At 39.2% G+C, this 12,776-nt stretch overlaps 1 protein-coding gene across 6 annotated transcripts in view; it reads right to left on the reverse strand.

Moving 5' to 3' along the window:
• The window catches only part of LOC119500097 (disintegrin and metalloproteinase domain-containing protein 23), a 31,683-nt gene that overhangs the window by 17,089 nt on the left and 1,818 nt on the right, over positions 1–12,776 (reverse strand). For all 6 annotated transcript variants that reach the window (XR_005209540.1, XM_037789551.1, XM_037789554.1 and 3 more), the window contains exons 4-7: positions 3,786–3,849; positions 2,666–2,748; positions 2,466–2,529; positions 762–834 (exon numbers count right to left, since the gene is read on the reverse strand). Coding sequence is in view for 5 of the 6 variants with exons in the window: in XM_037789551.1 (XP_037645479.1) it covers positions 762–834; positions 2,466–2,529; positions 2,666–2,748; positions 3,786–3,849 (284 nt within the window). In the remaining variant the exon portion in view is untranslated. The remainder of the gene's footprint in view (positions 1–761; positions 835–2,465; positions 2,530–2,665; positions 2,749–3,785; positions 3,850–12,776) is intronic.

The raw sequence follows: 12,776 nt of genomic DNA on the forward strand, positions 1-12,776 counted from the left end.
GGCTATGCCTTCGGGAGCAATTTGGGGTTAAGTGTCTTGCTCAAGGAGACATCGACATGTGACCCGGAGCAGCCGGGGATCGAACAACCGACCTTCGGAATGGTGGACTACCTGCTCTACCCTCTGAGCCACAGCTGCCCTTTAGTGTGTTATTTAGTTTTTTGGTGCATGTAAAAGGTCTGCAAAGTTACAAAGCCCAAAGTTCACACCAAAGGGAGTTACTCTCCGCCACAGAAACACTGCTCCTGAACTGTCTGAAACGCCTCGCTTGAAGTCATGCCTTTTCTTCCATAACGTGGTGATGTCACCAAGTAACACATTTGTGTAATACCTGCCTTGCAGCTAGTTTGGCACGCCCTTGAGTGGAGTCCGAAGAGTTTGGTTCGGCTGATCAGTCACAACAGAGTGGGCCAATCAGAGCAGACTGGGCTTTTCGGAGGGGCAGAAGCTCAAACAGAGCGTTTCAGACAGAGGGTGAAAAGAGGTGCTGCAGCACAGCTGGTATGAGCAAAGTAAGGCCTTTTTTGGAAAAATTAAAGCATGTAAACGTGTTCTAGTAGAAGCCCAAAATGACCATAATAGGTCCTCTTCGAAGCTCTATTATTACACCCCCAGGATTCACTACTTGCGGCCATACTTGTGTGCTTTGCGGTGAATACACGTAAGGGGAAGGAAATGTCAGGCTCAAGAGAGGTGTGGCGGTGGTCCGAGGTGGAGGACTGATGGAGGAGGTTATGTAAGGTGATGGACGACGCACTTACCCTGTTCCTCTGAATCATTGTTCCACTGAAGGGAGGCTGTTCTTCTTAGTTTATGAGGCCGTGCAGCAGTATCCTGCAGGGGTGGGAAAAACAAGTGTTAAGAGCGGAGAGTGTTTGTCATGTTTGTATGAAGCTACAGCCAGCAGCAGATTAATTTAGCTCAGCATAAAGACTGGAAACAGGGGAAACAGGGGAAACAGCTGGCCTGAAGCTCACTAATCAGTTCTCATTTAGAAAATCCATATAAAAAAGGAAGTGTTTTTTAAATTGTTGTTTTTACACTTTTTTTTGTACATGTTAATTTGCAAGCTTTAGAGGTGCTGGTAGCCAGGCTAGCTGTTTCCCCCTACTTTCAGTCTTTATGCTAAGCTAAGCTAATTGTAGCTGTAGCTTCATATTTATCCTACATTAATGAGAGTGGTATTGATCTTCTCATCTAACTCTTGGCAAGAAAGCAAATTTACCAAAATGTCAAACCACTACTAATGACTCTTAGCAGAATAGTATTGTTATGTCATGATAAAATGATGTTGGACAAATGTCTGTCGTCCAAACGAAAGAGTTTGAGAAATGTGAAACTAATAATTCACTGCTTTACACATAAGAAGAGTTTGGTGTCATGTAAGGCACAACAGTGTGCTGCTTTGGACATCAGTTTGATGTGATTTTACATAAAAGTTTCATCGTGATGCATACTAAAATCATAAATATTCGTATTATTATCCTGATATTGAGGCTGCAGGGGTGGAAAGTGACTAAGTACATTTACTCAAGGACTTTACTTAAGTACAATTTTGATATACTTTTACTTTACTTGATTATTTCAATGTTAAGCTACTTTATACTTCTAGTCCACTATTTTACTTTTTACTTCACTCCATTTATCTGACAGCTGGTGTCACAAGTTACTTTACAGATAAAGATTTTACAAACAAAACATATGATTAATTTATAAGATATGATATTGTATTGTGGAATAAACTATCCACCAGTATATAAAGTAGTTCAAATGTGCTCCACCTCCACCAGCTGCAACATTAAAATGCTACTTATGTGTTAAAGCATCAGTAATATTATTCCAATAATATGATATAAAGTATATAATGATAATATATAACTCTCTGAATTCTGCCCAACAAGTACAGTACATTTACTCCGATACTTTTAGTTCATTTTGTGGTAATAAATTTGTACTTTTACTGAAGAAAAATCTGATTTGTAGGCCTTTTACTTGTAACAGTATTTTTACAAAGTGGTATTGCTACTTTTACTTAAGTTAAATGTATGAGTACTTCTATTATCCCGATATTGATTTCAACCATATTGCCAGCCCTCGAACTAATAACAAAAAATAACAATAAAAAAACAATGAAACAAGATTTGAACATGACCACTTGTCTAATACAGCTTAACAAACTAGAATTGACATGATCAGTATAAATTGAAGCTAGAGTCGTATAAAAGTACTGAATGGAAATTGAGTATACTAGAACATAAGCTTATGTACTTTTTTACTTTGCTGGACAGTGCTTCAGTGTCTCATCTCCTTCATTTAAAAACAGAAATGTCCTTGGAGTGATTGGGTTATTATCCTCAGCTGAAAGCAGAAAACAGCAGAGGGTGTCGTGCAAATGAGGTGGAGGTGAGCGGGTCAAACCCTTTGTGTGATACATATTTTGCTTCTCTGCGACAGGAATAACTTACCATTGAATGAGTCTGTTGTAAGGGCTCAATTAGATACACATAGAGTCCATCGTCAAACATCCCGCTGCCGGGCAGAGAGAGTAGAAAAGAGAGAGAAGGCAGTCGATACTGAGTCAATACGAGCTGAGGAACAGAGACGAGTGTATCCAAAATTATTCTGAACACGGCGAGGATTACACACAACTCTGCTGTTCACTTACTGCAGCCCGTTGCAGGTAGATAAGGCCACGTGGGAGTTATCGTTCCCTCTCACCTGGCCGTGGTAGTAGCAGTGCTCACCGCCCTGAGGGAAGAAGACACAGTGCTAATGCAGCATCACAGCAAACCCCAGCCAGGACTAAAGCAGCATTACCGGCAGCACAGCACACACAGCTCCTCATGCGTTTGACAAATGATGACTCAGATTCGCCGTTACATGGTGAACGTGTCATATTTTTTTACTTAATTAACACCTCAGGGGAGGTAACAGCTTGTCTCGCAGATGCCGGTCTGGCACATGGGCAATGCATTTCTGCAGGGGGGGGGGGGGGGTGTCTTTGCTTGTTAAGATGTGAAGTTAAAACATTGCAAGGAGGGTCCTGGCACTATCTGTGACTCAGCTGTCAGATCTAGGGTGAGCAGAGGACATTCACCCCCTCTCTTTCTCTCTTTCTCTCTCTCACTCTCTGTCTCTCTCTCACTTCACCCATCCCACGCTGCACTGATACTGCGGAGGGCTTTCTCTCCCTCATCACGTGACCAGTGCTCCAGCAGGAGGCTGCAGGAGAGCAAAACCCTGCTGATTCAGCTACAGTATGCCCAGCCCTGTGCCTGAATCAGCAGCTGCAGCAGCAGTAGCAGCAGCAGCCGGAACCAGCTCTCATTCCCAACCTGTTTTCAACCCCCACTTGCTATCTCCTCTTTCCTTCTGTTCTATGAAAATCATGTGTGTATCTATCTACCTATCTACCTATCTACCTATCTATCCATCTATCTATCTATCTGTACATTTTGTTCTTTTCTGAGTCTGCAAAGAACATTTCAGTGATGTAATCCGTGATGCAGTTATTTGGATGACACGTGACAGTTGCAGTGTTAATTTCATTACCAATTTGCAGAAAAGATCACAAGCAAACTGATTTACAGAAGAATCAACACTCAACATCTGTTCCCGCCTTTTGATTCAAAGCCTATATCCTAAAGTTGAGAAAAAACATATTTGTGCCTTTTCCTAAACCGACAATATGCGCAAAATAAAAACAGCAGCTGAGGGAATCACACCAAAACAAGAAAGAAGTGCGCTTTAGCATTTTAGCCGCCCACAACTAGAGAAGACGTTACCTTTGACAGGACAGGTTTGCCTGCCTCGTAGTGGATCTCAACATAGTCTGAAGACAGTAAGTCACTGTAAAAAACAGAGATTGCAGTTGGTTAAATAGTGGACGGATGTGATGCTCGACAATAAAAAACACACAGTCTCTCTCTGCCTTTGCTTTCTCTGACTCACATATTGTGGTTTTCAACTAGCGGTGAGTAGTGCTTTAGCTGGCGTTTAAACAAGAACACTCATCACCACTGTGCCTGGATTAGCCCGCACAAACACTCCCATGGCATCTCAAAAGTGCAGCGGATATGTTAAATGTTGCCTGCCCACAGGAAAAATAGTGACGCATCTACAAAAGATCTAAAACAATCAGTCCGAAACTACAGTTGAGTTCATGGACATGTTTCTTCCTCAAATCTCCCCAGATTAGATCACTGGTTGAGAAACATCTCACATAACAGGAACAGAAACAAAGTAACATAGTCTAAAAGCTGCAAATGACGCCTAATGTGATAAATGACTGCGAGGCCACGGCTTCACCTTGAACACAGCGGTCCTCCCGGCAGTTCCCGCTATCTGAGTCAGCGTCCCTCACCATTTCACACACTCAATCTGTTAGCTGACAGCTGACTTCAAGAGGCTGCGATTTCTGCCACAATGGCGCTTTTTTTTTTTTGAGTAACCTTGCAAATCAAAAAAACATCCTCCTCTCCATGGGCATGTATTGGCGCCGCAGCAGTAAAAAAAAAAAAAAGAAAAGATTGGAAGTGATGGATCTAGTCTTCTTCTGTGACATTTTTGAGTGATGCTCAGCGCCATGTGAGCAGGAAGTGCACCATTATGAGAGGGGAGTCGAGGCATGAGCGGCGTCAGTGAGAGATTCCTGAGTGAGGGGCTATTAATAGCGTGGGTCAGGAGAGTGGGCCACGCTAAGAGTGTATTGGTGTTTGTATGAGTGTGTGAGTGAGGGCGTTACTGCAAAGCATGGAGGGGTAAAGGTGAGAGTACCGACGTGTGTGTAAAAACGTCCGTGAGAGCTGTGAAAGTGTGTGGACACCATGAGAAGGGAGTCCTGCCCCGAGGTCTTTCAGTTCACAGGAGACTGAGTGTCACAATGCAGCAGCAGCAGCAAAGCAGCAGCAGCAGCAGCAGCAGGGAGGCGAGACAGAGGCGAGGCAAAGAGGGAGGACCAAAAAAAACTGCAGGAGGTTCTTACGTCTGGCGCCAGATCAAATGCAGCTCTGAGTCCTGTAGTGACACTTGTCATTACTCTTCATACCTCTAACACATGGAAATAATGAGTCTAAAAACACATGGAGATGCTCTCACGGAGCAGCACTACACCTATTCATTTTCAGCATTACACCTATTCATTTTGTCATTCCCATTTCACCTCTATCAATATATGATCAACTGAAAAAAAAGAGATGGCAAAGAACTGCACGATACTAAGTGAGCAGATAAAGTAGCACCGACCCATTGGCAGGTTGCAGACCTATCTATATTTAGATCAGTACTGTCGCAGTTACAACACCAAGCAGAATTCAAACCCCTGTTCTCACACAAAAAAAGGCACACACCGAAGTTAGCTCATGTATCTCACAGATAACCTACGGTACAAGCAAACAGCTGGGAATCAAGGTCACGCTTTCAAGCCTCTCTGCTGCTGCTGCTGCTGCTGTAAAGAGCTGCTGCGTTATGTGGTGTTTTCTGAACGTCTGATGATATAATGTATGGGACAACATCTTTTAAACACAATGTGTGATCTGGGAATGACAGGACAAGAGTTCAATTCCTCCTGTATCTGACTCTATACTCTTATTCTGTCCCGAATACCATTTTTTGGGCTTCAAAGCTTTGGTGAGTAATGTTCGAAGGTATTCAAAGCTTCGGGACAGTGCCGCTGCTGCACTAGAGTACACACACACACACACACACACACCTCTACATATAACAAACAGTGATATCTGTCTGAGAATAACTAATAATAATTAATGTTGAATATAAATAATGTTGGGGCATTATTTCTTATTTCTTGGGCTATTTTGGGATTTATACATTATTATTACATACTTACATGTATATATAAAAAAAACATAACAAAAAAAAAAGCATTTGAATACTGATTTCGAGGTTGATTACCATGGCAATGTTCGAAGCTTCGAAGCCTTCAGGTCAGCCCTACTCTATTACTCTCTAATATAATATGCTGCAAACAACATACTCAAAACATACAGTATAAGTGTGATTGTACCTCACCTCTGTTTTTTATCATTTCCACAAAACCTCACTGAATAAATTCAATTTAGATCAGAGTGAAGAAAGACAGACACAATGAAGATACCATGGCGGAGGATGACTCTCCAATTGGCCTTCCTGATACACAAGCATCAACTCTTCAGTAAACATAGTCAGTCGGGCTGAGCGACAAAGCCAAAGACTTCTATCCTGATATGGGTATTTTTTTAAATATTTAATCGTGATTAATCGCATATTTTTTAATATCTCCCTTAAAGGGAGATTTGTCAAGTATTTAATACTCTTATCAACATGGGAGTGGACAAATATACTGCTTTATGCAAATATATGTATATATTTATTATTGTAAATCAATTAACAACACAAAAAAATTACAAATATTGTCCAGAAACCCTCACAGGTACTGCATTTAGCATAAAGAATATGCTCAAATCATAACATGGTAAACTCAAGCCCAACAGGCAACAACAGCTGTCAGTGTGTCAGTGTGCTGACTTGACTATGACTTGCCCCAAACTACATGTGATTATCATAAAGTGGGCATGTCTGTAAAGGGGAGACTCGTGGGTACCCATAGAACCCATTTTCATTCACATATCTTGAGGTCAGAGGTCAAGGGACCTCTTTGAATATCGCCATGCCAGTTTTTCATCGCCAAAATGTAGCGTATGTTTGGAGCGTTATTTAGCCTCCTTCGCAAAAAGCTAGTATGACATCGTTAGTTCCTTAAGTTTTATAGTTTCATATGATACCAGTATCTTCACTCTAGCTATAAAACTGAGCCCGCTACAACCTAAAAATCGCAAGTTGTATTAATGCGTTAAAGAAATTAGTGCCGTTAAAACGAATTTGCGTTAATTGCATTATTATTATTTGACAGCCTTAATAAAGACAAAAAGATATACAGTATTGTTTCTGTGCTCCAATGAGTAAACTCAATTTGATGGCGATGGCATGTTACGCCTCATTGTAGCAGTGAATGTTGTAAAGTTTGGTGACATTTTACTCCAACATGACGAATGGAAAGAATGTCGACAGAAGGGTCCTTTCCTCAGACTGTTGCACACTAGAGCCATTGTTGCTTCATGTGACTGAAGGCTCCTCTTTGTCCAGTAGGGTCTTGAAACATCCCAACCACATTTGGTCATCTGAACCTCAGAATCAGACTTTCAGAAAGGGCGTTTGAGCATAAAGTACATCAATAGAAAATATCTGTTATGTGCATGACTCCACATCATTTGGGAAAATTATGTTTGATTTGAACTAAAATCATTTAAATGAATTGAATCATTGCATATCATGTTTCGATTATCTATTTTCTGTATTTCCGGTATACACTGTATTCCTTTTGCATAAAGCATTACACAAGATAATAAGCTATCTTATAATAATATAAGATAATATAATATGCTGCAAACAACATACTCAAAACATACAGTATAAGTGTGATTGTACCTCACCTCTGTTTTTTATCATTTCCACAAAACCTCACTGAATAAATTCAATTTAGATCAGAGTGAAGAAAGACAGACACAATGAAGATACCATGGCGGAGGATGACTCTCCAATTGGCCTTCCTGATACACAAGCATCAACTCTTCAGTAAACATAGTCAGTCGGGCTGAGCGACAAAGCCAAAGACTTCTATCCTGATATGGGTATTTTTTTAAATATTTAATCGTGATTAATCGCATATTTTTTAATATCTCCCTTAAAGGGAGATTTGTCAAGTATTTAATACTCTTATCAACATGGGAGTGGACAAATATACTGCTTTATGCAAATATATGTATATATTTATTATTGTAAATCAATTAACAACACAAAAAAATTACAAATATTGTCCAGAAACCCTCACAGGTACTGCATTTAGCATAAAGAATATGCTCAAATCATAACATGGTAAACTCAAGCCCAACAGGCAACAACAGCTGTCAGTGTGTCAGTGTGCTGACTTGACTATGACTTGCCCCAAACTACATGTGATTATCATAAAGTGGGCATGTCTGTAAAGGGGAGACTCGTGGGTACCCATAGAACCCATTTTCATTCACATATCTTGAGGTCAGAGGTCAAGGGACCTCTTTGAATATCGCCATGCCAGTTTTTCATCGCCAAAATGTAGCGTATGTTTGGAGCGTTATTTAGCCTCCTTCGCAAAAAGCTAGTATGACATCGTTAGTTCCTTAAGTTTTATAGTTTCATATGATACCAGTATCTTCACTCTAGCTATAAAACTGAGCCCGCTACAACCTAAAAATCGCAAGTTGTATTAATGCGTTAAAGAAATTAGTGCCGTTAAAACGAATTTGCGTTAATTGCATTATTATTATTTGACAGCCTTAATAAAGACAAAAAGATATACAGTATTGTTTCTGTGCTCCAATGAGTAAACTCAATTTGATGGCGATGGCATGTTACGCCTCATTGTAGCAGTGAATGTTGTAAAGTTTGGTGACATTTTACTCCAACATGACGAATGGAAAGAATGTCGACAGAAGGGTCCTTTCCTCAGACTGTTGCACACTAGAGCCATTGTTGCTTTATGTGACTGAAGGCTCCTCTTTGTCCAGTAGGGTCTTGAAACATCCCAACCACATTTGGTCATCTGAACCTCAGAATCAGACTTTCAGAAAGGGCGTTTGAGCATAAAGTACATCAATAGAAAATATCTGTTATGTGCATGACTCCACATCATTTGGGAAAATTATGTTTGATTTGAACTAAAATCATTTAAATGAATTGAATCATTGCATATCATGTTTCGATTATCTATTTTCTGTATTTCCGGTATACACTGTATTCCTTTTGCATAAAGCATTACACAAGATAATTTTAAAATATGAATTCACTCAAAACAGCTCCCCATGAGCTGCTTTTCTGTCTTCATTGTCCCGCATGGCACATTTTGCTTGCAGCATACCGACATATGACAGTTTTACCTCACCAAAATTTAGCACAAGTTCGGAGCGTTATTTAACCTCCTTCGCGACAAGATAGTATAACATACCAATGGATTCCTCAGGTTTTCTAGTTTCATATGATACCATCATCTCCACTCTAGTTTCAAAACTAAGCCCGCTACAACCTCCAAAAAAATCGATTGTGTTAAAACAATTAGAGCTTAATATAATATCGCTCCTATAATATCTGACCTTGAATAGTTGCACAATAAGACATACTATTCACTGCAAATAACTGCTGAGATCTGCCCTTTGTGGGGGTTTCTACAGTGGAAGCGAAATAGTGCTCAACTACTACAAATATAGCAGAGCATCCAGGGTTATTTCACTTCCTTACTGTGTGTCTACAGCTGTCAAGGTAAATATAAATGTCCTCAACCAACCTGGTAAAGCTTTCCATAATGTGTTGTCCCTCTAAAGTAACCAGAGACTGAATACCAGCACATATAGATGAAAAGTCTCAATGTGTGAGTCTTAACATCTAACAGCACTCAGCCATGCAGACAATATAAAATGACAGTATTTTATTACATAATCCAGCTTTAAATCACATTTAGGGACCTGGAATTCAATCAGCATTTTAAAGTCCTTGTACACATGCACATTAAGCCCTCACACATGTAGACCGGCTACTTTGTGAAGGCAGTTAATCAATATCATTGAGTGTCCGGAGCCTTGTGTCTCCGGATGGGACAGCGATCACAGACCACAGAATAACTGTCTCTCTGCTGGTTTTGATGCAACCTCATTAAAGATAGAGACTTAATTTTCTTAAACAGTCTGTCTGTAGTCTGGCAGCTGAGATACGATTGCTTTTAGCACTCTGGAAACTAGGATTCTGGAAACTATAGCGCGCCTACCTATTCAATTACAGTTACCCTGATTATATTATCGTCGACTGGCGCTGCATTAATCACTGACCTGACATATAATAGTACATATCATTTACAAACAACAGTCATCTACAGACGGGAATCACAACGGTTGTCAATTTTGTGTCAGCTCTGACACATATTGCTTGCTCAGAGAGTCAGTGTCTTGCAGTTTCCGGTCGTTATGATGCCGTAAGCCAGACTTCCACTTTCATCTAGGAGGGCGTTGTTCTTTTCATAGTCAAACTACTTCACGATGTTTTAGCGTTTTAGTTTACATTAGGCCTACATTTAAATTAGCACATCTAAATAGCCCTGCATTAAGAAATAAAACCCTAAATCACCGCATTCTTTTGATGCTTTCCTACAATGTTTTGTACAGTATTTTTATTTAACCTTCATTTAAAGGTGCTAAATGCAAGATTGGGAGCATTTCTATTGTCTCCTTACGGCTCTCAACATGGCGACGGCTCATAGCTAACGATACTAAAAGCACTTACAGTTAAAGTAATGGCAAACACTGCTGACAGAGCTAACAGTATTAACCTAAGGGGCAACCGGAAGGTGCTGGGACGGCGTTATCAGCTGTAACGGGTGTATGAAAGCAGTGCAGAGCGGCGGCCGTGAGCTAGCCAGTGGGGCACGCTCACATGCACAAACATGCACCAAAAGCACGATCAGCCGGCCCGGGGATATCAACAAAGCACAGAGAAGCTCAGATTACAACACCCACAGAGGGAGATTGACTTCATTCTCTGCTCAGGTAGACATTACTCCTCTATATCTTTACATAGCAAATAGTTGTTTGCTGCTATATTATTGCTCTGTATATTGTACAGAGCACCCTTAAATCTCTTTTTCAAGGGAGACCTGAAGGCTACAGTATTTTCTATAATATCCTTAGAGATGATTTCAGTGGCAGGAACGTTTACACAGCTTCCTGGAAGAATAAAAATACTGACGTTCTGAAATTTTCAACCATCTGCACATTACTGTCAACATGACCTTGACAGCAGGTACCGTTCACTCTCTCTTGAAGTTCACCCACGAGTCTAGAAGGGTGTTGTGATTAAAGGGAAATTCCATCTAATTTCAACCTGGTGTGTTTCCCATAAATGTGGCTAATTGTGACTCTATGAGTTGTGCCAACTTTGCACTTGAATCTCTCCGTTGCTGAGACTCTGAGAATTTTACAATTTTGTCTCAGAGTCGGACCAAACAGGAAACACAGAAAGTAGCCCTCTGTGACTGCATAGAGATCAACATCTGGAATTTTCCTTTAATGACCACAGCAGCTCACAAGCTCCAAAAAAGCTTTGCTGTCACAATGACCGATACAGGAAATCTTTCCTGCCCAAAGCAATAACTCTGTACAACACTTCACCTCAGTCTAACAGAGAACTCTCAGCTTTATAGTTTCTGTCTCAACCATTATACTCCATTCTGTTTTGCTCCTTCAATAATCTTGCACATGTTGAATTTGCACATCGGTATATACCTCAAAACTTGCAACAAATTTGTACACTTTGCTAATGTATATAGTATGTGTTTATATTTTATATGTTAGTTGTAGTAGTCTGGTATATTTATAGTGTATTCTAATATATTCTTTATATTGTGTATTCTGTATATGGGTGTTTCTGCAACTACGGGCATTTTTAAGTCCTAGCAATAAAATGTTGGATTTATGTTCAAATTTGCAGTGCAGTACTTTATAAATATATACACCGTGTTATTACCTATCTTGACATGAAAAATAATTACTAAATAATATGATTTAATACAATTTTTGAAGTATTTTATGGGTCCAAACATCACTTTCCTTCATTTCCCACAACTATGGTTTCAAAGTTGAGATACGTAAAATTAGCTAATTCATTTATAATATGACATTATTTCAAATGGAATTGTTTCATATACATATTACTTTACACCAAATTATTTTTTGTTTACAAAACATTTATATGATTTTTTTTTTCATCTAAATGCACCTGTCCCACACTTCTGAGTCCTTACCGCGACACTGAACAAATACTGCATTAAAAGTTTTATTCAAAGCCAAACAAATCTAGTTTCTATGGAAACAGAAGTGAGCACATGGATGACAGGTTGGGCCACCCACATGGGTGACCTTCAAGATCAAGAAAAACAAGATTAAGATCACTTTTCTTCTGAAGTATTTATTGTGTGTACTTACCATACAGCTCAGTATTTGTGTATTTTGAACTACATTTAAAAAATAACTTAACATTACTGTTGAATTCCTGTATATTAGATGCAAAGAATCAAAGCTAACGTAGCAGACCTTGCTAGCCACCATTTATATCTGCAATATTAGTAAAAATGTAATTTCTGCAACAGCTTTAGGTATTGCGGTAAGGACATTAGACATTAGAATTGCAATATCTGTCATAAAACACAACATATTTATATTTTTTTGTGTATGAAGACTGACATCTCGTTACTGTCTAAATTTTTCGGGGTGTAGAGAAAATCATGAAATCCCTTATTTTTAAAAAGTGTTTTATATCAATATTTATAGTGATGCACAAAGGTTGTTGGGAATGAATTTAAATGTCTTAAAAATATTATAGAAATTAAAAAAGGAAACTGTATTAAATGAGCGTTATTGTAATGTTGCGGTAAGGACATTTAGTAAGAACAGGTGATGAAAACCATAAAAAATAAACATGTTAAAGACTATATGTGATTTTGTGTACCTGTTTATATTTATGACATACTCTGATGGTTAAAATTAAAATTCGTAGAGGTTGATTATTTCTTTATTCGGGAGAGTCAAAGTGACCGTAGTTGCAGAAACACCCATATATTCTATAGATATATATCTGTTGTAACACAACAATTGCCCAATTTGGGATCAAATAAGTACATCTATCTATCAAAAATCAATCAT

This window comes from Sebastes umbrosus, chromosome 13 (genome assembly GCF_015220745.1).
Source record: "Sebastes umbrosus isolate fSebUmb1 chromosome 13, fSebUmb1.pri, whole genome shotgun sequence".
In the NCBI taxonomy this organism is placed as follows: Eukaryota; Metazoa; Chordata; class Actinopteri; order Perciformes; family Sebastidae; genus Sebastes; species Sebastes umbrosus.